General features: G+C 40.8%; 1 protein-coding gene across 2 annotated transcripts in view; it reads left to right on the forward strand.

Annotated features, from left to right (window-relative positions):
- Nucleotides 1-5,803: 5,803 nt before the first annotated feature.
- The window catches only part of FCRL5 (Fc receptor like 5), a 39,098-nt gene continuing 19,636 nt past the window's right edge, over nt 5,804-25,265 (forward strand). The window contains exons 1-8 of one of the 2 annotated variants that reach the window (XM_004027012.5): nt 5,804-5,987; nt 8,738-8,758; nt 11,122-11,376; nt 13,233-13,484; nt 13,769-14,053; nt 15,176-15,454; nt 18,955-19,233; nt 23,341-23,619. In XM_004027012.5, coding sequence (XP_004027061.4) covers nt 5,957-5,987; nt 8,738-8,758; nt 11,122-11,376; nt 13,233-13,484; nt 13,769-14,053; nt 15,176-15,454; nt 18,955-19,233; nt 23,341-23,619 — 1,681 coding nt within the window. In that variant the 5' untranslated portion in view covers nt 5,804-5,956. The remainder of the gene's footprint in view (nt 5,988-8,737; nt 8,759-11,121; nt 11,377-13,232; nt 13,485-13,768; nt 14,054-15,175; nt 15,455-18,954; nt 19,234-23,340; nt 23,620-25,265) is intronic. The other variant, XM_019024920.4, reaches the window with a different exon arrangement.

Genomic DNA, 25,265 nt, shown 5'->3' on the forward strand with positions numbered 1-25,265 from the left:
TATATGTCAGCCTGGAAATAACTCATACTACTTCCTCTCACAGCCTATAGGACACATCTAGTCACATGGTCCTCTACTATATGAGAGCTGAACAATGTGGAGCATACGGGTATTCTGTGAGCAGTAAATGTCTTTATTTCAAGAGAAATGAAACTATACAACTATAAAAATTGCAAAGAACGAGATAAAATTAAAGCATGCAAAAGTTATGCTATAAAAGAAATCAAGAGTTGAGATAGATTAAAATTAGAAAAGATGTGGATTTGAATACCATGATTCACAAGTTTGACCTAATAAGAAAAATAAATTTTAAAACAAACATTACTAGAGATAACTGGATTATCACTTAGTGATAAAAAAGAACATTCCTAAACATGATGGAATAAGCCCATCTCAGTTACCTATTGCTGCATTAAAAAAAAAAAAAGCCAAAACCTTGTGACTTAAAACAACAATGGTTCAATAAATGGACCATGCTCAACTAGATACTCAGATTAGCTGAACGTCATTAGTAACATTACAGCAAACACAGCATCAGATTCGGGTTTTTAAGTATAGCATCCAATCAACTGAATCAAGTCCAAATGTAGATGAGACTCTCCCAGTGTGGCTCTCAGAGAGAGAGATTTAATAATGGCGAGTGTGTCAAATTATCAGGAAGAGGTAACAATTCTAAATGTGTAAGCGCTTCATAAAATAACTTCAAAATATAAAACAAAAAAAGACAGAAATAAAAAGGAAGTTGACAAATTCACCATGATAATGAAAAACCCTAACATAATTCTCTTGGTAACTTATAGAATATTAGAAAAAATAGTAAGACCATAGGATATTTGAATAACACAATATAGAATATAGAATTATGTAATTGACAGAAATGAAATGCTGTACCAATATTTGCAAATATACATTGTTTTAAAGAAAACATGGAAAATTTACAAAACGTGACTATATACTAGCCCATAAAGCAAATTTCAACATATTTCAAAAGACTGAAATCATAAAATATGTTCTCAGACCACAGTGGAATTAAACTAGAGATTAATATCAACAAAAATGAAAATCTCTATTAGGAAAAGAAACAATACACTTCAAAACAACCCACTGGCCAGAAGGAACACCCTAATGGAAGTTAATAATATTCTTAACAAAATGATCATAGAGATATGACATATCAAAACTTACAAATTGCAGTCACACTTAGACAAAACTGTATAGCATATTGGAAAATAAAAGATTAAAAAATCAAAGACCTAAGTATCCCTGTAAGAAGTTTTTAAAAAGCAAGTTAACTTTTAAAAGGTAAAATGAAGTAAATATTAAAGAAAAGAAGAGAAATTAATGAAATAGAAAATGAACATACAATACAGAAAAATCAACAAAGCCAAAAGGTTCTTTGAAAAGGCTAATTCAATTGATGATTCCCTCTAGAGACTGATCAAGAATAAAAGAATGACAAAGAGAAGACAGTTATCAATATTATGAGTGAAAAAATAAAAAACATTACTACAGATCTCAAATATATTAAAAAATAAATGAGGACATTGTAAATAATGTTGTGCCAATAGACTTGGAAATATTGATAAGCAAATTCCTAAAAATATACAACATATCAAAACTGGCACAAGAAGAAATAAAGTATCTGAATAATCTCATATCAGTTTTAAAAATCAAATCTGTAATTTGCCCTCCTCCAGAGAAAGTTCCAAGCCTAAGTACTTTTTTTTTTATTATTATACTTTAAGTTTTAGGGTACATGTGCACATTGTGCAGGTTAGTTACATATGTATACATGTGCCATGCTGGTGTGCTGCACCCACTAACTCGTCATCTAGCATTAAGTATATCTCCCAATGCTATCCCTCCCCCCTCCCCCCACCCCACAACAGTCCCCAGAGTGTGATGTTCCCCTTCCTGTGTCCATGTGTTCTCATTGTTCAATTCCCACCTATGAGTGAGAATATGCGGCGTTTGGTTTTTTGTTCTTGCCATAGTTTACTGAGAATGATGACTTCCAATTTCATCCGTGTCCCTACAAAGGACACGAACTCTTCATTTTTTATCGCTGCATAGTATTCCATGGTGTACATGTGCCACATTTTCTTAATCCAGTCTATCATTGTTGGACATTTGGGTTGGTTCCAAGTCTTTGCTATTGTGAATAATGCCGCAATAAACATACGTGTGCACGTGCCTTTATAGCAGCATGATTTATAGTCCTTTGGGTATATACCCAGTAATGGGATGGCTGGGTCAAATGGTATTTCTAGTTCTAGATCCCTGAGGAATCGCCACACTGACTTCCACAATGGTTGAACTAGTTTACAGTCCCACCAGCAGTGTAAAAGTGTTCCTATTCTCCACATCCTCTCCAGCACCTGTTGTTTCCTGACTTTTTAATGATTGCCATTCTAACTGGTGTGAGATGGTATCTCATTGTGGTTTTGATTTGCATTTCTCTGATGGCCAGTGATGGTGAACATTTTTTCATAAGCCTAAGTACCTTTACCAGTAAAATCTTCCAAACGTTTAAGGAAGAAATAACATCAGTCTTACACAAACTCTTTACGAAAATAGAAAAAGAAGGAGCTTGCTTATGAGACCAATATAATTTTGTTACTAAAATTCATCAAGAAAGAAAATTGGTCCATCTTTCTCATGAACACAAATGCTAAAAAGCACAGGAAATTTATAAGTCAAATTCAAGAATATATAAAAAAGATAACACATCATGGCCAAGTTGGAATGCACAGTTGATTTTACATTTATAATCATCCATGTAATTCATCATATTAACAATAAAAGTAAATAATCATATGATCATATTAATAGAGGCAATAAAGGTATTTACTGAAACAGCATCCATTATTTAGGAAAAAAGGAAAATTTCTTAGCAAATTAGAAATATAAGGAAAGGTATTTAATCTGATACATAGTATTTACCAAAAAAATTACAGAAAATATTATATTTAATATTGAAATATTAAGAGCTTTTTCTGTGAGACTAAGACAGGACACCTGATATTACCACTTCTCTTTAGTATCATGTTTGAGTTCCTAGGCAGTGCAATAAGTGAGAGAAAAGGAAGTTTAAGTATTAAAAATAATGAATAAAACTATCATTATATGATTGTGTTTGCATGAAATCTAAAATAACCTAAAGATAAACTATTAAAATTAATAAGTAAATTCCGCAATTTTAGTAGATATTAAAAGGTCAGTAAGGTCGGGCATGGTGGCTCACGCTTGTAATCCTAGCACTTTCGGAGGCCAAGGCAGGCAGATGACTTGACATCAGGAGTTTGAGACCAGCCTGGCCAACATGGTGAAACCTCATCTCTACTAAAAATACAAAAATTAGCTGGGCATGGTGGCAGACACCTATAATCCCAGCTACTTGGGAGGCTAAGGCAGGAGAATCGCTTGAACCTGGGAGGTGGAGGTTGCAATGAGCCAAGATCGCGCCAGTGCACTCCAGCCTGGGGGACAAGAGCAAAACTCTGTCTCAAAAAAATAAAAATAAAAATAATGGTCAGTAAAACAAAAAAGTATTATATTTCTATATACCAATATACATTTAGAAAAAAATCTAATGATGTCACTTACAATATCATAAAAAACATATCAATAACCTAAGGATAAACCTACCAAAATATATACTTTCCACAGGCAAAGCTATAGAAAATTACTGAAAGAATGTCAAGTTAACCTAAATAAATGAGCGGATATTGTATGTTTATGGATTGGGAGACTAAATCTTTTCTAATTTATACAAATTAACTTATAAATCCAATGCAATCCCAGTTATTAAAAGTCTACTAGGCTTTTGGGGAGAGAGGGACAGGAATTGACAAGGTGATTTTTAAATGTATAGAAAAATTCGAAAAGCCAAAAATAGCCATAACAATTTTGAAGAAGAACAGCATTTTATGACTTAAACTATCAGATAATAAGAGTTATTATAAAGCAACAATAATTAGAAGAGTGTGGTATTGGCATGAGGATAGACAAAATAGACTAATGGACAAGAAAGGAGTTTCCAAAAATAGACCTACATGGCTTTTTGTTTTATAACAAAGGTGAAATTGCACTGTACTGTGGAAAAAATCAACTTTCAATAAATAGGGCAGGGTAAATTATCTGTATTTAAGTTAAAAGTGAATATAAACACTCAAACTGTACACAAAAATCAATTGCAATGCTATTATAAATATAAAATGAATGGTAAAAAATAAAGTTTCTAGAAGATAACCTGGGAGAGTATCTTTATGATCTTGGAGTAGACTAACTTTCTTAGAAGGGATGCAAAAATCTCTAACCACAAAGGAGAAGACTGATAAACTGGACTATGTCAAAGTTAGAATGGTTGTTCATCAAAAGGCACTATCAATGAGCAAAGAAGCAAGCCACAGATTGAAGGAAGACATTTGCAATACATATATCCAACAAAGGGTTTATATTCAGGGTTTAAAATAACTACAAAACAGGAAAAGAAAGACTGAAAGTTAAGAGAAAAATGGGGAAATATTTGAACAGAGATTGCACACAAAAAGGATATCTACATCACCAATTAGACTATGAAAAAATGCTCATTCTCAAATCCACCACAGACATACAAATTAAAACCACATTGAGATAATTCAAGCAGAATGGCCAGATTTTACTAGATGACAATACCAATATCAGCAAGAATTTTAGAACAATGATAACTCTCATATATTGGTTGGTGGGTGTGGTGGGAATTGGCACAACCACTTTGGAAAATAATTTGGTAATACTTCCTAAACTGAATATATGCATACCTTATGAGCCAGGACTTCCACTCCCAGGTATATACCCAACAGAATTATGTGTGCATATGCCCCAATAAATGTATACAAGAATGTTCATAGCAGCACTATTTGTTTTAGCACCAAAAGTAGGTAAAGATTCTGTGTTCCCTTTGAAGTTCTCCTCTTAATCTCTATTCACCCCTGTAACCCCTGTATGGTTTTCTTGCCTCAGGGTGCAGTGGGTCAGATGTGACATAATATACCTAAGGTGATGTGCATTTGTAGATGTAAAATTAAATGCCCCCTTAGGAAGACCAAGGTATGGGCCCAGAGAGAAAGGGTGAGAAAATATTTGAAAGAAAGAAACTGGCACTCCTCGTGGCAGCTAACGTCTTAGGAACCTCTGTTGACCAGTATACCAGGATGGAAACTTGACTTTTAGAAAATCATAAGAGCTATACATTCACCTGGTAATTTTTTAAAAAATCAAACAGTACAGAAATACATAAAATAAATTGTGTTCTTCCCACCTATTGCTCCTCAAACATAATCAATATTTTTGTGTGTACTTTCCAGGAAAAGAAGAAAGTATACTTAAAAGAGTTGATGTACACATATATCCTATTTTTTATATTTACCCAATGGGATAATACTACAAAACCAATCTATATCTCACTTTTATTCTCTTCACATCAAACAAGGTGGTCTTCCCTTCTTGGCATGTTCAGATTTACCTTATTCTTTAATGATTGCTTGTCATCGTACGGATGAATCAGAATATTCTTAAACAGTCCCCATCTCATGGTTTTTTGTTTTGTTTCCAGTGTTTAGGCAATAATGAATGCTACAATAAACGTTCTTATAGAACTCTCTTCAGATACTTCCTTCAGGGTAATTTTCCAATAGCAAAAATGTAGGGTCAAGGGTATTTGATTTTTTAAAACCTTAACTTTTTTTTTTTCTTTGATCATCTGGTAGGAAACTGTGATTAGCAGCTGAAGACGGGTACTCCCACTTCCTTTTTTCAATTCACTAACGCATTCTGCTCTTTTTGAGAGCACAGCTTCTCAGATGTGCTCCTTGGAGCTGGTGTGCAGTGTCCTGACTGTAAGATCAAGTCCAAACCTGTTTTGGACTTGAGGAAACTTCTCTTTTGATCTCAGCCCTTGGTGGTCCAGGTCTTCATGCTGCTGTGGGTGATATTACTGGTCCTGGGTGAGTAAAAGGGCTCACCATGGGCCCTGGGTGGGATCGGGACAGCTTCTCTCTCCACCGCAGGCCTGGTCCTTTCTTGGGGCTCAGCCCCTGCTCAGAGACTCTTTCCTACATTAGGAGACTGTATTTTTGAACTTTACTCTGTAGCTCAGGGCTTTCTCTTGAGGCTGAAGAAAATGTCCACAGCTGGAAGGAATTTTCAATCTTACAGAGTAGGAAACCACAATAACCACGTCAATTAAAATTTCATTTATTTTTTTCTTTAAAAAGTACTTCTTAAAGTCCAGAAAATGTTTCATGTTTGTTTGTTCATATTGTCTTATTCATAGAAGAGCCCACTCTCCTCTCTGCAGAGGAGATGTATTTATTCCTTGTATGACAAGGCCAGATCCTGGTCCCGAGCGTAAGAGGGAAGGTTTCTAATGGGAAAGACAGGTCTTTCTCTTGCACATAATTGCAAACCACTGCAGCAATTGGCTGATTAAGAACATGGGGTGGAGGAGGTCGCAGAGGCGGAGGTGGACAAAGCAAGGATAAATCTAAAGCACATGACTTTCTCTTTGTCCCTGTGGGTGTGCGTAAGTCTCTATCAACTCATATGTGCGAACTGGTTGATTTTTACTAAAGTTTAAATATTAAAATTGAATATGTTTATTTATTTGTTCAGCAAATGTGTTTAGTAATATCTATGCACAGGTGCTGAGCAATTAGAGTCCATAGGAGACACTACGTCTATGTTCTGGAAAGTCATGACACGTAGAAGGGCTCCCAGCAAGGCCAATGTACTTTCAAGCAGCTATGCAACAAGATCCCAGTTAAATAATTGTCCAGGGAAAGTTACCAATGAATGCTGTAGGCAGATAATAAACTGTATTCAAAATAGCTAGTAAAGACTTCATGAAACTTAGAGGTGAGTAGGAGCTAGAGGAGCAGAAATGGAGCAGGCGTGATATAAGAAAAGAGGACCTCACAGTTGGAAGGTGCATGGACTATAATTCCTGAAGTAGGAATACATCTCAGTGTGGCCCCACACAATGTGGGTAATGGCCAGGTCCTGAGCATGAGAGGGCAAAGTTTATAACATGGGCTCTGGGGTCAAACAGGATCTAGGTTCAAAACTTCATCTTACCACCTACTGGCTACCAGATTCCTGGTCTACAAAATGCGGTTAATCCCAGTGCTTACCTCACAGGGTTATTGACATGGTTATACGAAATAACCTACATAAATGCAGACCATATAGAAACCACTCACAAAAATATTAGCTTCATTTAAAACAATGCAAAGATGAAGGAAGCCAAAATATTCAGGTGAATGGTGAATAATTTGTTGTTCTCAGTAAAACACTTAAGTTTGGATAAGTCTCCAATAGCCTCATGTGGACAGGGATGATTTGTCTCTCACGCACTCCTGGATTTCTATTGCCTTGCTCTGGAGTATGACTGGCATTCCAAAAATCTGTTGAATAAATAAATCAACCCATATGCAGAATATCTACTCAATTGATAAACCTGCCAGTTTTGTGTCCTCTCTCTCTTCATTACCCATTTCTCAAATCTCTATCCTTCTACTCCTATATTATTAACCTAGTTCTTTAATTAAATCATTATACAACAAAAATATATTTAGTGAATATTAAAGGAATATCTTTTATATGCCATTCACCGTTATAGGTCCTGGAGGATATATGGTGAACATAAAAGTCCTAGGTCTCATAGAGCTTGCAGTATAGAGAAGGGAAAATAAACAAGCAGATAATGAAGATAATTTGGATAAATACTCTGACAAAAATTACACATTACCATCTCTTGGGCTGAGCATCAGGTCTAAATAATCTGAGCATCAGTTGATTGTTTAAAAGTTAGGCATGATGATAATGAGCCCTTGGATTCAATGATCTCATGAAAAGAGTATAGCCTGGAGTCTGGTGCCCAAGGGAGGCTTAATTCATGTCCATTTCCTTGCCCTGCCTTCTAATCAGTCTCCCTGTTTCATATTGTCCCATTAAATTCTGTCCACTGACAGAGTGCTCCATCAAAGTTTGAAATTCTAACCTTGTCAATCTCCTCCTTGAAACCATTCCATGACTCCTTATCACTTTTATAATAAAATTAGAACCACTTACTCAGGCCCTGCATGCTTCTCTGGTCTTATTTCCCCCAACACTCCCAGTTCCTGAGCACCAATGTCATTTCTCCACTTCTGTGCCCTTTCTACCTTGAAAGGTAGAAATCGCCTCTTACCACACACAAATGCTAACATCCACCTGCAGACTCATGTTCTCACTCACAGTTTTGTGAAGTATCATCTCCTTCAGGTACCTTCAAGGATCCACCCATCCTGTTCAACACATGTACACACAAACACACACTCTACACACACACATATATCCTACACACTGGGCTAGTGGCCCTTCTGCCCCCAACATACCCCATGTGTATTTCTGTTATTGCACTTACACCCTGTGTTATATTATTTTAAATCGTGTTTCTGTTTTTCCACTAGTCAACTTCTTGATGGCAGATACCATTTTTAAAATTCACTGTAGAAGTCCAAATACCATGCCATATATATATGCATATATATGTATATTTATGTGTATATATATACATTTGATGAATAATTATTAGAGTTTTTAAATGAATTTTTTAAAGGGACAAGTAATACATGCATGGGTAAAAAAGGGAATTATCTTCTTAAAACAAAATAATCATGGTTCTGTGCTCATCTCTGGCTCTTATTTTTTGCAGCTCCTGTCAGTGGACAGTTTGGTGAGTTCTCCTGTCTTTGGCTCTTCAGCGTCTCTGGTTAAGAGTGTCTCTTCCTAATAAATGGAAAACATTTGTGATGGCTGCCTGAGATCTCCAATATCTCCTGTTTTCTTTCCTTTTTTTAATTATATTTTAAGTTTTAGGGCACATGTGCACAACGTGCAGGTTTGTTATATATATATACATGTGCCATGTTGGTGTGCTGCACCCATTAACTCATCATTTAACATTAGGTATATCTCCTAATGCTATACCTCCCCCCTCCCCCAACCCCACAACAGGCCCCGGTGTGTGATGTTCCCCTTCCTGTGTCCAAGTGTTCTCATTGTTCAATTCCCACCTATGAGTGAGAACATGCGGTGTTTGGTTTTTTGTCCTTGCGATAGTTTGCTGAGAATGACGGTTTCCAGCTTCATCCATGTCCCTACAAAGGACATGAACTCATCATTTTTTATGGCTGCATAGTATTCCATGGTGTATATGTGCCACATTTTCTTGATCCAGTCTATCATTGTTGGACATTTGGGTTGGTTCCAAGTCTTTGCTATTGTGAATAGTGCCACAATAAACATACGTGTGCATGTGCCTTTATAGCAGCATGATTTGTAGTCCATTGGTTATATACCTGGTAATGGGATGGCTGGGTCAAATGGTATTTCTAGTTCTAGATCCCTGAGGAATCACCACACTGACTCCCACAATGGTTGAACTAGTTTAGAGTCCCACCAACAGTGTAAAAGTGTTCCTATTTCTCCACATCCTCTCCAGCACCTGTTGTTTCCTGACTTTTTAATGATTGCCATTCTAACTGGTGTGATATGGTATCTCATTGTGGTTTTGATTTGCATTTCTCTGATGGCCAACGATGATGAGGATTTTCTCATGTGTCTTTTGGCTGCATAAATGTCTTCTTTTGAGAAGGGTCTGTTCATATCCTTCACCCACTTTTTGATGGGGTTGTTTGAATTTTTCTTGTAAATTTGTTTGAGTTCATTGTAGATTCTGGATATTAGCCCTTTGTCAAATGAGTAGATTGCAAAAATTTTCTCCCATTCTGTAGGTTGCCTGTTCACTCTGATGGTAGTTTCTTTTGCCGTGCAGAAGCTCTTTAGTTTAATTAGATCCCATTTGTCAATTTTGGCTTTTGTTGCCATTGCTTTTGGTGTTTTAGACATGAAGTCCTTGCCCATGCCTATGTCCTGAATGGTATTGCCTAGGTTTTCTTAAAGACTTAAATGTTAGACCTAAAACAATATCTCCTGTTCTCTTGCTGAGGTCAGCAGGGATTTGAAAGTGATGCCTGGTTTTTTGGCATCGCCCAAGGGCCAGGATAGCTTCATGGTCACCCTCTGACCCTCCCTGGGGGAAGGGGTGAATGCCCAAGCAGCTCCGGGCCTTTGCTAAGCCCTGCATTTACTGTTATTGCCAACAGACCCCATTTAGCCAGGCAGGACATCTTCAACTCCATGGCAAGTGTACTGGACTCAGGATAGGATCCTCTCAATCAGCGAGCCAGAAAAATACCCTGAAAATATCCCACTGTGCTGATGCCAGCAGGAATGCTGCGTTCTCTACACTTTGGAGTAAAATCCTCCAAGACATCCAATAACTGGGTCCTTACAAAACAGAAAGGCACAGAAAGGGGAGATGGGGAGAAGACAAGTTATCTGCATCCCACATTTAATTAGTTCTGGCTCTTACTGCCATTCCTTTGGCTCTGAGTGGATAATTGAGAACCCATGAATAGCAAGAACCCTCTACAACCCCTCTCCTTGTCCAAATCAGTGGCCCCAGCTGTAACTTTGTCCTGGTCACCTCTGGATGTCAGTGAGTGACTTGTCCCTTCCTTGCTCTGCCACAATTCGCTATGATGGGATTCTTCTGGGTACTTGAATCATCATCTACAAAATGAAGATATTAGGTAAGTTGAGCTCTCAAGGTTTTCTCAGTGACAAATCTTAAGATAATATGATTTATTCTCTTAGGGAAAGTGCAAAATTGTGATTTTAACATAACCTTTGGAGTTTCTTATGAGTGTATGAACATGATGAAATGGCAGCGCAGCATTGATTTTCTCTGGGACCCACTTCCATGTAAGGCTACCTAACTGTGATATTTGATGGCGAATCCTGCAGGTGTCACCCTCCTGAAATCATTTTGCTCATTGCCATCCCCTGGGCAATTTCTCCCTTGGGTGAGGTGAGGGCCACTGGCTGACAGGGAGCTTTGAGCTATCAGTGACCCTCCCAGAGGACCTCTTTCAGATCCTCCAAACCCAGGTCCTTCAGGCTATGCAGCAGGAGGCCCTGAGGCTGGGTCTGCAGGCGCCTCCATCTCAAACTCCTTTTCTCTTTCCTCTTCAGCAAGGACACCCAGGCCCATTATTTTCCTCCAGCCTCCATGGACCACAGTCTTCCAAGGAGAGAGAGTGACCCTCACTTGCAAGGGATTTCGCTTCTACTCACCACAGAAAACAAAATGGTACCATCAGTACCTTGGGAAAGAAATACTAAGAGAAACCCCAGACAATACCCTTGAGGTTCAGGAATCTGGAGAGTACAGATGCCAGGCCCAGGGCTCCCCTCTCAGTAGCCCTGTGCACTTGGATTTTTCTTCAGGTGAGAGAGCGTGAAAGACGCACCAACTTTAGAAATCAATTCAGCCCATGTTTCTCTCTAGCTGTTATTACTGTTTACCTCAGACCCTTCATGAGTGGACAATTTTATTTCACACTGTGGTAAGACAGGGAGAGAGTAAAAAGCTCAGAATACAACCAGACAGGGAATGGGGTTAGCTGCTTAATTTTAAACATTAAAATGAATAGAATTTTTACTTGAGTGGATTAATGTCTCTAAACCTGTGGTTCTTAAGTTTGATTTGAGTCAGAAAGCCTGGGCAGCTTATCAACCATACAGATACTCAGGACCTACCTATGCTTATTCAATCGAAATCTGTAGAAGTGGGGTCCGGCAATTTGTATTTTTTACAAGCCTCTCCGGTACCAGAAAGTCTGAGGACTAATTTATTTGAGTGGTTCCTGAATCTATGTATAGCTTTTTGGTTTGGTTTGGTTTGGTTTGGTTTGGTTTTTTGAGATGGAGTCTCACTCTGTCACCCAGGCTGGAGTGCAGTGGCGTTATCTCGGCTCACTATAACTTCTGTCTCCCGGGTTCAAGCAATTCTCCCACCTCGGTATCCCTAGTAAGTAGGACTACAAGAGCCCGCAATCACACCTGGCTAATTTTTGTATTCTTAGTAGAGATGGGATTTCCTCATGCTGCCCAGGCTAATGTTGAACTCCTGGGCTCAAGTGATCTGCTCACCTAGGCCTCTCAAAGAGCTGGGATTACAGGTATGAGCCACTGCACCTGGCCTCTATGTATAGTTTTAAGTCACATTATTTACTTGGAATAATAAGTGGCAGGAGAATTGTTCATACTTATGGGTAGATAATACATAGGTAGATAAATATACAGAGAAAGAAAGATAAAGGAAGAGACATTTCCTTCCTTGTCCTAAAGCCACCTGTTTTGAAGTTGAAGTTATATCATTTTTTAATGTAGTGGAAGAAGTGTACTAGCAAGGAATAAATAAAAATGTTTATACTCTTTGACTTAACAATCCGTCTCTTAAGAATTTGCCTACTGAAACAATCACAGATGTCCATCCCTGAAAATGGCAGACCTTAACATGGTTTAAAAAAAGAATACCTGGCCAGGCGCGGTGGCTCACGCCTGTAATCCCAGCACTTTGGGAGGCCAAGGCGGGCGGATCACGAGGTCAGGAGATCGAGACAATCCTGGCTAACACGATGAAACCCCGTCTCTACTAAAAATACAAAAAATTAGCCGGGCTTGGTGGCGGGCGCCTGTAGTCCCAGCTACTCGGGAGGCTGAGGCAGGAGAATGGCATGAACCCGGGAGATGGAGCTTGCAGTGAGCCGAGATAGCACCACTGCAGTCCTGCCTGGGCGAAAGAGTGAGACTCCGTCTCAAAAAAAAAAAAAAACAAAAAAAAAACAAAAAAAAAAAAACTCATTAAAGAAATTACATTACTGCCAGTGAAGGAAAACTTTGCAAACATTAAAAATCAGGTTCAATAATGATACTAATGACGTAGGAGAGTGTTCATAACATAGTAAGTGAAAGGAAAGTTATCAAATCTACAAATATTATTATTATTCCATAAAAGAAATACGCATGAGCTCTCAAGTACTTGAAAGTGGAAGAGAAAACTGGAAAAACATATGCCAAAACATGGGTGGTGAGATGGTAGGTGATTTTACCTACATTTCTGCTTTTCAACTTTTCTCAAGGTGTATGTGTTCATTTTTAAATCAGAAAAAAAGAAATGATAATTATTTTAAGAGTTCTTTTTCCCAACCCATTTTTTTTTTTAAATCTACTTGGAAAAACAATGGAAAGAAAGGGGAAACAATAGGATGAACCAAATAACTCTATTGTGTTTCTCATAGCTTCGCTGATCCTGCAAGCTCCACTTTCTGTGTTTGAAGGAGACTCTGTGGTTCTGAGGTGCCGGGCAAAGGTGGAAGTAACACTGAATAATACTATTTACAAGAATGATAATGTCCTGGCATTCCTTAATAAAAGAACTGACTTCCGTATTCCTCATGCACGTCTCAAGGACAATGGTGCATATCGCTGTACTGGATATAAGGAAAGTTGTTGCCCTGTTTCTTCCAATACAGTCAAAATCCAAGTCCAAGGTAAAGCGTTCATTATTTTGTGAAGTGAGTTGGTCAAAAGGAGATTCCTTGGGCTCATAGAGATAGAACAGGAGGAAAAGGGTGGACTGGAATACCACTAAACCACAGGACACATTCCTGCAAGGAGCAGAGGAAGTATAGTAGTGTTTTGGGCTGAAGGAAGCTAGGGATCAATGGCATTCCTTTCTTTGCCTGCTTTTGGATGTGCTGCTGCTTGAGGTGTGCTTTTCTCCAAAGCAGTTCCAGCCTCATTGCTCTGGGACTGTTGTGATTCTTCTCTCTAGAGCCATTTACACGTCCAGTGCTGAGAGCCAGCTCCTTCCAGCCCATCAGCGGGAGCCCAGTGACCCTGACCTGTGAGACCCAGCTCTCTCCAGAGAGGTCAGATGTCCCGCTCCGGTTCCACTTCTTCAGAGATGACCAGACCCTGGGATTAGGCTGGAGTCTCTCCCCGAAGTTCCAGATTACTGCCATGTGGAGTAAAGATTCAGGGTTCTACTGGTGTAAGGCAGCAACAATGCCTTACAGCATCATATCTGACAGCCCGAGATCCTGGATACAGGTGCAGAGTAAGTGTTGGTGGAACCTGAGATTTGCTGCAGAGAGGGCTGGAAAAGTGAGACAGGGCTGCATATCAGCGTGGGTCACCAGTCTCTGTAGAAAAAACTCGTACCTGTGAGAATGGGAGTTGTGCAAGCAAAGAGACCTCTACTCTTGTGAACATCTTAGAAGAGCTTAGACCCAGGAAAATCCAAGAAAAAAAGGTCTAATTTTTTTCTTTCAATGCCATTAAATACAACTCTTTCTTTTCTCTCACAGGGTTCTCTTCCCTGACATCATTTTTTTTTCTTCTAGGCCCATAGGGATAAGCCATGGGCTGTGGCATAGCTCTCTGACTCTGGGGTACAGAGGTATCTGTTGTCCCAATTAACATTACTTATTGACAATAACCAAAGTGAAAATTTCTGTAGGATACAAAGACAGGTTGCAACATCATAGTTACTCCAAATATGTGACTCTGGAGGTTTACCATTCCCTAGTTATGAGTATAAATATGCACCCCAGATTACATCACCTCCCTTACTAGTATACAGCAACATCCTTCCTTCAAAGCTATTGTGGTAGTTACAGTGATGAGGGAAAAACAGCTTCTGTAGAGCCCTGTGTCACCCCTCCACTCATGGCAAACTCCGGGCTCACTTCTAAGGAGACAATGTGATCATCACCAGACTAGGAGTCAGGACACCAACTCTGGCCCTGGCTGGCCCTGAAAACAGCCTACACAGGCAGGTCTCCTAGTCTCTCCCTGACTCAGTTTTCTCACCTGTAAATAAAGAAGGTCAGTCTGGGCCAATGGAGAGAGTAGGAGCAGAAGAAAAAGTTCTAGAAGACTATGCTAATCTTTAAGGAAAAACTAGCAATGGCAAATAAATCCCTGAGGCCAATGCAAGTGAAGGAGAAATGAACAGGGATATGAAAGAAGACTCAGAATAATTGGGCACTTCAGGTGCAACATTCCATAGTCATAGGGCAGAGGGAAGGAGCAAGAAGCAGGTGCAGGTAAGGGTGTGTGGTTCTGAGGGCAGCAAGTTAAGGGTGGAGACTGGAGACTGGGCATTTGCACTGGCCATGCCTTGTAATCTACAGTAAGAGGCAAAAGCAATTCTTGACTAATTTTTTCTCTTGCTCAGTCCCTGCATCTCATCCTGTCCTCACTCTCAGCCCTGAAAAGGCTCTGAATTTTGAGGGAACCAAGGTGACACTTCACTGTGAAACCCAGGAAGATTCTCTGCGCACTTTGTACAGGTTTTATCATGAGGGTGTCCCCCTGAGGCACAAGTCAGTCCGCTGTGAAAGGGGAGCATCCATCAGCTTCTCACTGACTACAGAGAATTCAGGGAACTACTACTGCACAGCTGACAATGGCCTTGGCGCCAAGCCCAGTAAGGCTGTGAGCCTCTCAGTCACTGGTAAGCCCTGCATTCCTGCCAATCACCCACCCCTGGCCAAGAGTCCTGTCTCACCCTGCCCTTCGCAAGTCAGCATATACCTTCCAGTATCCTCGGTTTCTTTCTTGGGAAAACCTAATGTCCTCCTCCACTCTCCGGCTCACTGAACCAGCTGTCTGCCTCTTGAGTCTCGTTGCATTGCAGTCTAGGTGCCTTCATACCCCTGCCTGATGGTGCAGTGGCTTTCTATCCCCTGGTTCCCAATTTCTGAGAAGCCAAGTGCTTTTCTTGTGCTTTCCACTTGTCCTGTGGCTCCCCAGATGACTGATTTTCATTCACTATATTATTCTCAGTAGACACAGACTCAATTTCCAGGAGCACAGAGGTATCTCCTGTTCTGTTAATATCAGACATTAATCAATAAACCAAAGGCAAAGTCATGTAAGACACAAAGACAAGTCGCTGGATCATAGTTAACCCAGCATGTCCTTCTTGCTCAAGCCTTTTTTAGAGTTGATGGGCAGTAGGTAAGAAAGGCACGGGCAATGGTGGGCTGGGGGCAGGCCAGGAGATAGCTTCACCTCTACTTGCTTGGCTTAATGCCCTCAGAGCTATTCAGGTAGCTGCCAAATAGTTATGACATCAAAAAGGTTTCCTTTGAGCTTTGGATCTCAGTTTCGAACCATCCATGCATGGCTGAATGCCAGGTCCAATGTTGAAGGAGACAGTGCGATTTGGGTCTATACTGGTGACAGAGAGTCCAGTCTTGGTTGGTCCTGGAAGTGGCATCAGTTTCCTTTCCTGTAAAACAATAATACCAGCTTGGAAGACAAGCAAGAATCCAGTCCCTCCCACATGGATGTGTGAGACTATAAAGGAGAGGACCAGGGAACCCAGGGGGAGACATCAAATGACATAGAAAGAGAACAGTGTCCCTGACATTCAGTGGCCCAAAGAAAGTGGAGACAGTGACATCATGATCAAACATGCTCAGAGATGTTTGAAGTCCTATTCAATGACTCACTTCTTCACCTAATAAATGCTGATTGCATATATTCCATGGACCAGACTGTACTGACATCTAAGGATGCATCTAAGACTACACTAACCTGGCCTTGCCCACACAGTTCGTAGGGGCTAATAGCAAATGCAGTCAAGTAATAGAGAAAACATCAACCTGAGGATAGAAGCACCTGGTGGCTGCAGGAGCAGATGGAAAGGCATGCCAATCTGAGTTGGGAAGTGAGAAAAAATTTCTTGGAAGAACTCATGTGTGAGTTGAGACCTGAGGATGAGTGGGAACATTTCAGGAGAAGAGGATTGTGGTGAGGGAGGGAAGGCATGTTCCAGGAACTGGAGGGGCAGTCGGTTCTTGACGACTGAAGCACAGACTGAACAGTGGAGAAAGGTAGGATAAGGTTGGAGAGGAAGGTATGTTTAGACCATATTTAGAAGCAGAGTAAGGGCTTGGGCCATATTTTGCAGGGCAATCTGGGCTCCATGAATGCTTTAAATCTTGGGGAAAACCACTCCAGCAGCACAGTGAGAAATGAGTCATAGAGCAGCCAGTTTGGGGGGCAGCCAGGAGTGAAGGAGAGGGTTCATCAAGAGAGCATCCAGTTGGACCAAACCCCCAGGCCAGTCCCAGTAGAGGAGTTGGGACTTGAGAAGGAAGGACTCTGGTTGAAGCAAGAGGCACTGTGAGAGTGTGCCCCACTGTCACCAAGGGCAGAATGTGTTCTAAGCAGAAGAGAGGGAGCTGGTTTGGATAAGGCAAAGCTAAGAGATGATGACAGATAAAAACTGAGTCACATCCAGTGAATTTAGCCACAAAGTACTCTTTGGCAGAAGACAGACTAGAATCAGAATGCCTGGGTTTGACTGCTGCCTCTTCACTTACTAGCTGTGTGACTCAACCACTTGGGTCCCCAGCATCTTCATCTGTGAAATAGGGGCAACAATTGTACCCACCTCAATGAATTGCTTTGATGATTAAATTAGTGTCTCTCTATATATCAATATTTACAAATTACATCCAACAAATATACAAACACCAGAACTTAGTTAAAGACACTATAGTGTCATTATAACAAACATCTATTTTATTATTTTTATCTTTATCATCATAATTATATTCAGAAACATGAAAATCCACTTTAGTAGATTGTTGGGGATTAAAACCAAGTTGTAATGGACAAAACATGCATATGAGATATGAGATAAAGAAGTAGAGATGTTAAAGGTAGGTCATTTCTTCCAGAAGACTGACTACAGAAAGGTGGAGAAACCGACTGTGAGGAACTGCAAATGCAAATAGGGTTGTTTTTCTATTGTCTGATGGTTTATTTTTTTTTTTAACATGGAGAGGGTTAAACACATGCAAATGGTGTTTGCAAGAAGCCAGTAGAGGTAAAAACCTTTTATCTAGGACAGAGGCAGGTGAGCACAGGATGAAAAGACAGAAGAAGATCCCCCCAGGCAGGCCAAGGAGGGCTCTTCCATAGCCTCAGGGCCCAGGTCAGAGTGAGGAGCTGATGCAGGTAAGGGAGTGGTTCTGCTGGTAGAAAGACAAGGGAATTCTTCTTTGAGAGCAGCATCTCTGCACAACAGAGGCAGGTCCTACAACAAGGGGAGCTGGGAGAGGAGAAAAGACAAGAGGTTTGGTGGAAAAGGAAAAGACAGGGAATGACTAGGATGGAGGACAGGAGAGCTGGTGAGAGTAGCCTGGGCAGTGGCTGGGTCACCCTGCAGGTGGGTAGAGCCTGTGGACTGGAGACTGAACAACTGCACTGGTAAAACATTGAATCTGTGAACCAAAAACTATCTGAGACAGGTCTCAATCAATTTGGATAGTATATTTTGCCATGGCTAAAGACATGTGCCCCAGATTCAGCTCCCTGCCTTCTCCAAAGATGATTTTGAGGGTTTCAATATTTAAAGGTGAAAGGGAAGATACTGGAGAAAAAGGAAGAAATTTTTTTAAAAGTATGTGTAAATAACAGACAAACAGTTGCATTCTTTTGAGTCTTTGATCAACCTTTAGCAGAATACACAATTTACATGTGAGAGAGGGGCAGAGGAATAGTCACTTCTGTCTTCCTTTAGCCCAGTGAGTCTGCATATTTAAGTCAGGGAAACAATCAGATATGCATTTGTCTCCTGTAAGCAGCAATGACTTAAAGTTCTGTCTTTTGTCCTGCACTTGTGAAAATCAGCTATCAATTTACACTGTTAGGGTAAAACAGAACCATTTAAAACAGAACCATTTTAGGGTAAAGATCTTGGGGCCCACAAAAAAATATTTCAGTGGACTAATTTTGAGGGAGGTATGTAGCTTTTAGAAAAGTCTTTGAAGTTATCTTATTAAGGAATAAAATAAAAAGCAGGTTTGCCTGAAATAGCTCCCAGCTTGACTTTTCCCTTTGGCTTAGTGATTTGGGGTTCCCAAGATTTATTTTCCTTTTATGAAAACTACAGCAAGAGGCAGAAACAAATCTTGACTAATTTTTTCTCTCTCTCAGTTCCCGTGTCTCATCCTGTTCTCAACCTCAGCTCTGCTGAGGACCTGATTTTTGAGGGAGCCAAGGTGACACTTCACTGTGAAGCCCAGAGAGGTTCACTCCCCATCCTGTACCAGTTTCATCATGAGGATGCTGCCCTGGAGCGTAGGTCGACCAACTCTGCAGGAGGAGTGGCCATCAGCTTCTCTCTGACTGCAGAGCATTCAGGGAACTACTACTGCACAGCTGACAATGGCTTTGGCCCCCAGCGCAGTAAGGCGGTGAGCCTCTCCGTCACTGGTAAGCCCTGGGTTCCTGCCAATCACCCACCCCTGGCCAAGAGTCCTCTCTTACCCAGCCCTTCAGAAGTCAGCGTGTACCTTCCAGTATCCTCTGTTTCTTTCTTGGAACAACCTAATATCCTCCTCCACTCTCTAGCTCACTGAACCAGCTGTCTGCCCCTTGAGCCTCATCCCATTGCAGTCTGGGTGACTTCCCACCCCTGCCTAATGATGCAGCAGCTTTCTTTTCCCTGCTTCTCAAATTCTGAGCAGCCAATTGCTTTTCTCTTGCTCTCCACTTGTCCTGTAGATCTGCCAGATGCCTGATTTTTGTTTACTAAATTATTCTTAGTAGATATAGACTCAGACTCAGTTCTCAGGAGCACAGAAATGTCCCCTGTCCAGTTAACATCAGACATCAATGAATAACCAGATGCAAAGTCACGTAAGACACAAAGACAAGTCGCTGGATCATAGTTAACCCAACATGTCTCCCTTGCTCAAGCCTTTTTTAGGGTTGATTGGGCAGTAGGTAAGAAAGGCACAGACAGCGGTGGGCTGAGGGCAGGTCAGGAGACAGCTTAACCTCTGCTTGCTTGGCTTAATGCCCTCATGGCTACTCAGGTAGCTGTCAAATAGTTATGACATCAAAAAGGTTTCCTTTGAGCTTTGGATCTCAGTTTTGAACCATCCACGTGTGGCTAAATGGCCAGGTTCAATGTTGAAGGAGACAGTGTGATTTGGGCCTATACTGGAGACAGAGAGTCCAGTCTTGGTTGGTCCTGGAAGCGGCCTCAATTTCCTTTCCTGTAAAACAATAATACCAGCTTGGAAGACAAGCAAGAATCCAGTCCCTCCCACATGGATGTGTGTGGTTATAAAGGAGAGGGCCAGAGAACCCAGGGGGAGACATCAAATGATGTAGAAAAAGAACAGTACTCCTAACATTCAGAGGCCCAAGGAAAGTGGAGACAGGGACATCATGATCAAACACACTCAGAGATGTTTAAAGTCCTATTAAATGACCCACTTCTTCATCTACTAAATGCTGATTGTATATATACACCTAGATGTAGTGACATCTAAGGATGCATCTAAGACTACACTAACCTGGCCCTGCCCACACAGTTCACAGGGGCTAATAGCAAATGCAGACAAGTAATAGAGAAAACATCAACTTAAGTTTAGAAGTACCTGGTGGCTGCAGGAGCAGATGAAAGGCATGCCAATCTGAGTTGGGAAGTGAGAAAACAATTCTTGGAATTTGAGATGATATCGGGGGAAATTCACCCCCAATATTTTACGTAGGTTCTTTTCTATTTTCCCTAAGTGTCAGCCGGTCTGAGAAATAAAGGGACAGAGTACAAAAGAGAACAATTTTAAAGCTGGGTGTCCGGGGGAGACATCACATGTCGGCAGGTTCCATGATGCCCCTTAAGCCATAAAACCAGCAAGTTTTTATTAGTGATTTTCAAAAGGGGAGGGAGTGTACTAATAGGGTGTGGCTCACAGAGATCACATGCTTCACAAAGTAATAAAATATCACAAGGCAAATGGAGGCAGGGTGAGCTCACAGGACCACAGGACTGGGGAGAAATTAAAATTGCTAATGAAGCTTCGGGCACGCATTGTCATTGATAACATCTTATCAGGAGACAGGGTTTGAGAGCAGAGAACCAATCTGACCAAAATTTATTAGGCAGGTATTTCCTCGTCCTAATAAGCCTGGGAGCACTACGGGAGACCAGAGCTTATTTCATCCCTCAGCTACGATCATAAAAGACAGCCATCCCCAAAGAGGCCATTTCAGAGGCCTCCCCTCAGAGACACATTCTCTTTCTCAGGGATGTTCCTTGCTGAGAAAAAGAATTCAGTGATATTTCTCCTATTTGCTTTTGAAAGAAGAAAAATATGACTCTGTTCCACCCGGCTGACAAGCAGCCAGAGTTTAAGGTTATCTCCCTTGTTCCCCGAGCATTGCTGTTATCCTGTCCTTTTTTCAAGGTGCCCAGATTTCATATTGTTTAAACAATTTGTGCAGTTAACACAATTATCACAGGGTCCTGAGGTGACATTCATCCTCAGCTTACAAAAATGATGGGATTAAGAGATTAAAGTAAAGACAGGCATAGGAAATCACAAGGGTATTGATTGGGGAAGTGATAAGTGTCCATGAAATCTTCACAATTTATGTTCTTCTGCCATGGCTTCAGTTGGTCCCTCCATTCGGGGTCCCTGACTTCCCGCAACAAGATGAGACCTGATGGAGAAGAGGATTGTGGTGAGGGAGGGAGGACACTTTCCAGGAACTGGAGAGTGGTCAGTTCTTGATGACTGAACCATAGACAGAATAGTGGAGAACCACAAGATAAGGTTGGGGAAGACAACATCATTAGAACCTACTTAGAAGCAGAGTAAGGGCTTGGGCCATATTCTGCAGGGCAATCTGGGCTCCATGAAGGTTTTAAATGTTGGGGAAAACCACTCCAGCAGTACAGTGGGGATCAGGTCATAGAGCAACCTGTTTGAGGAGCAGCCAGGCATGAAGGAGGGAGCCCAACAAGGGAGTGTCCAGTTGGACAGAACCCCCAGTCTAGTCCCAGTAGAGGAAATGGGACATGAGAAGGAAGGACTCTGGCCGAGGGAAAAGGCACTCACTATGAGAGTGTGCCCCACTGTCACCAAGGGTAGAACATGTTCTAAGCAGATGATAGTGAGCCAGTTTGGATAAGGCAAAGCTAAGAGATGATGAAAGATAAAAACTGAGTCATGGCCAGGAGAGGTGGCTCATGCCTGTAATTCCAGCACTTTGGGAGGCTGAGGCAGGTGGATCACCTGAGGTCAGGAGTTTGAGACCAGCCTGGCCAACATAGTGAAATCCTGTGTCTACTAAAAATACAAAAATTAGCCAGGTGTGGTGGCGGTTGCCTGTAACGCCAGCTACTCAGGAGGCTGAGGCAGGAGAATTGCTTGAATTCGGGAGGCAAAGTTTGCAGTGAGCTGAGATCATGCCACTGAATTCCAGGCTGGGTGACACAGTGAGACTGCATCTCAAAAAAAAAAAAAACAAAAAAACTGAGTCACATCCAGTGAATTTAGCCACAAAGTACCCTTTAGCAGAAGAACACAGACTAGAACCAGAATACCTGGGTTTGACTGCTGCCTCTTCACTTACTAGCGGTGTGACTCAACCATTTGGGGCCTCAGTATTTTCATCCGTGACATAGGGACAACAATAATACCTACCTCATTGAATTGTTTTGATGATTAACTTAGTGTCTTTATACATATAGATAGTCACAAATTACATCTGACAAATACACACACACCAGAACTTAAAGGCACTATAATGTCATTATAACAAATATCTTTTTTATATTTATCATTATCATCATTACTACATTCATAAACATGAAAAATCAGCTTTAGTAGATTATTGGGGGTAAAAACTGAGTTGTAATGGACAGAATATGCATATGAGATATGAGATAAAGAAGTAGAGATGATAAATGTAGGTCACTTCTTCCAGAAGTCTGTCCACAGAAAAGTGGAGGAACCAACTGTGAGGAACTTCAAATACAAATAAAGTTGTTTTTGAATTGTCTGATAGTTTTTCTTATATGGAGATAGTTAAACACACCAAAATGTAGTTTGGAAGAAGCCAAAAGAGGTAAGGACTTTATGTCTAGGACAGAGGCAGATGTGCACAAGGTCAAGAGACATAGGAAAATCCCCCTTGGGCAGGCCAGGCATGGCTCTTCCGTGGTTGCAGGGAAGCCTGCATGGTTGCAGGAAGAAGTGAGGAGCGGTGCAAGTGAGTCTGGTGGTGGCAAGACAAGGAATTTCTTCCTTGAAAGCATCATCTCCTCTGCAAAAGGGAGGCAGGTCACACTACAAGAGGAGCCATGAGAGAAGAAGAGACTATTGGTCTGCTGGAAAAATGAACAGATAGGGAAAGACCAGCATGGAGGGCTGGTCACAGAAACCTGAGAAGTTGCTTGGCTGCCCTCCAGGTAGGTGAAGTCTGGAGATCCTGTACTGGAGACTGGGCATCTGCACTGGCCAAGTGTTGAAATCTACAGTAAGAGGAAAAAGCAACTCTTGACTCAATCTTTCTCTTCCTCAGTCCCTGTGTCTCGTCCTGTCCTCAGCCTCAGATCTCCTGAGGCCTTGACTTTTGAAGGAGCCACTGTGACACTTCACTGTGAGGTCCAGAGAGGTTCCCCACGAATCCTATACCAGTTTTATCATGAGGACATGCCCCTGTGGAGCAGCTCAACACCCTCTGTGGGAAGAGTGTCCTTCAGCTTCTCTCTGACTGAAGGACATTCAGGGAATTACTACTGCACAGCTGACAATGGCTTTGGTCCCCAGCGCAGTGAGGTGGTGAGCCTTTTTGTCACTGGTAAGTGCTGGGTTCTTGCCAGTCACCCACCCCTGGCTGAGTTCTCTCTCACCCATTCCTTTAAAAATCTGTTTGCACTGTCCAGTTTCCTCCCCTAATCAACTTAATCCCCTTCTTGGCTTCCTCCTCAACTAACTAGCTGGGGTTTTCCGTACTCATAAGCCCTGGCTCAGCCAGACCCCTAAAACAGCTCAGTAGATTCCCCAGCTTTTACCAAATGAATTTATTTATTGTATTTTCTCCTCATTCCTTGTATGTTCTAACAGTAGGCCAATTTTTCTTGATGCACAGAGCGTGTCCTACTTCTCTACTGACATTTACATATTAACTTAGCTACAAGCACAGTCTTATAGATAAATATTGGTCAAGACCTTAAATTCTCCAAAGGATTTCCAATCTTATGGTAGATTTGGAGAAAGCTGCTGGTGAACAAAGGGGGAAATGGCTCCCTAGGAACCAACTCCTCAAACTTCTGGAGTTTTTATGATCCCTTGTTTTCTAACCTGCTAAAATCAGGATCATTTTATTGCATTATTTTAAAAAACTATTGTTGAAGTATGACATACATTCAAGAAACGTGTGCAAATTGTATGTGTACGATTTGGTGTCTTTTTAGGAGCTAAGGAGCTAAGTTGCTTCTGTTTTTACTTGAATCTTTGTTTATAGAAACTGGGGGAAAGTTTACTTTCTTTCCAGAGAAGCCAAATGGTATGATAGAAAAATCTTGAGCCTGATGTGTCAGACATGCCCCTAGCATAACTTGTTGAGTAAAGAGGTTATTTTTAAAATGTGAATGTTCTGAGACTACTCCAAAGTCAGAGCCAAATCTATCTAGGAAGCTTCTAGACTTCACTCATTCTGCATCCCATTACTATGTTTTTATCCATGTTTTACTTTCTTCTCATATTCAGCAGCATCTTAAGCCTCTTTATTTTCTGTTTCTTGACTGTCACCCTTAATGCCAGTAGAATGTAAGCTTCATGAGAACAGAACTGCATCCATCTTGGTCTTCACAACATCCCTGTGCCCACTCAGTGTTTGGCACACAGTAGGTCCTCAGTCAACATTTGTAATTTAGTGGACAGATGATATGACAAGATGATAAGAGGGGATTTAAAAAAATCATCTAGCAAAGCCCAAGAGGAAGAAAAACAAAGCTATTTTAGAAATGAAATACCAATTTGAAGCAGTAAGAATAGAATGGATACCTTTGAAAACCGTTAATTGAATGAAGAACCAATTTGAGAAAACAATACAGAATGCAAAGTAGAAAGATACAGAAATAAAGGCAAAAATTATAATATGGAAATCAGACAATGGATTTGTCTGTATCCAGTTATGTGGATAATTAAAATGGAGACCCTCAGAAAATTGAACCGAAGAGTAAAATGAAACTCAAAAATGTAGTAGAAATTGTTGGGAAGTAAAGAAAACTTGAATATGCAGATCAGAACATATATGTTGATGACGTTATTGACCTTTGAGGTTAAAAATATATATATGTGCCTATGATTATGGGGAAAAAAAGCAGTCATCTCAGAAAGAAAAACATCAAGTTAGTCTTAGACTTTGCAGCGCACTCAATACCAAAGAGAGAGGAGGTCCAGACTTGGACCTGTGAGGTAAGAATAATAACTGAAAATTTT

The sequence above is a fragment of the Gorilla gorilla genome, chromosome 1 (genome assembly GCF_029281585.2).
Source record: "Gorilla gorilla gorilla isolate KB3781 chromosome 1, NHGRI_mGorGor1-v2.1_pri, whole genome shotgun sequence".
In the NCBI taxonomy this organism is placed as follows: Eukaryota; Metazoa; Chordata; class Mammalia; order Primates; family Hominidae; genus Gorilla; species Gorilla gorilla.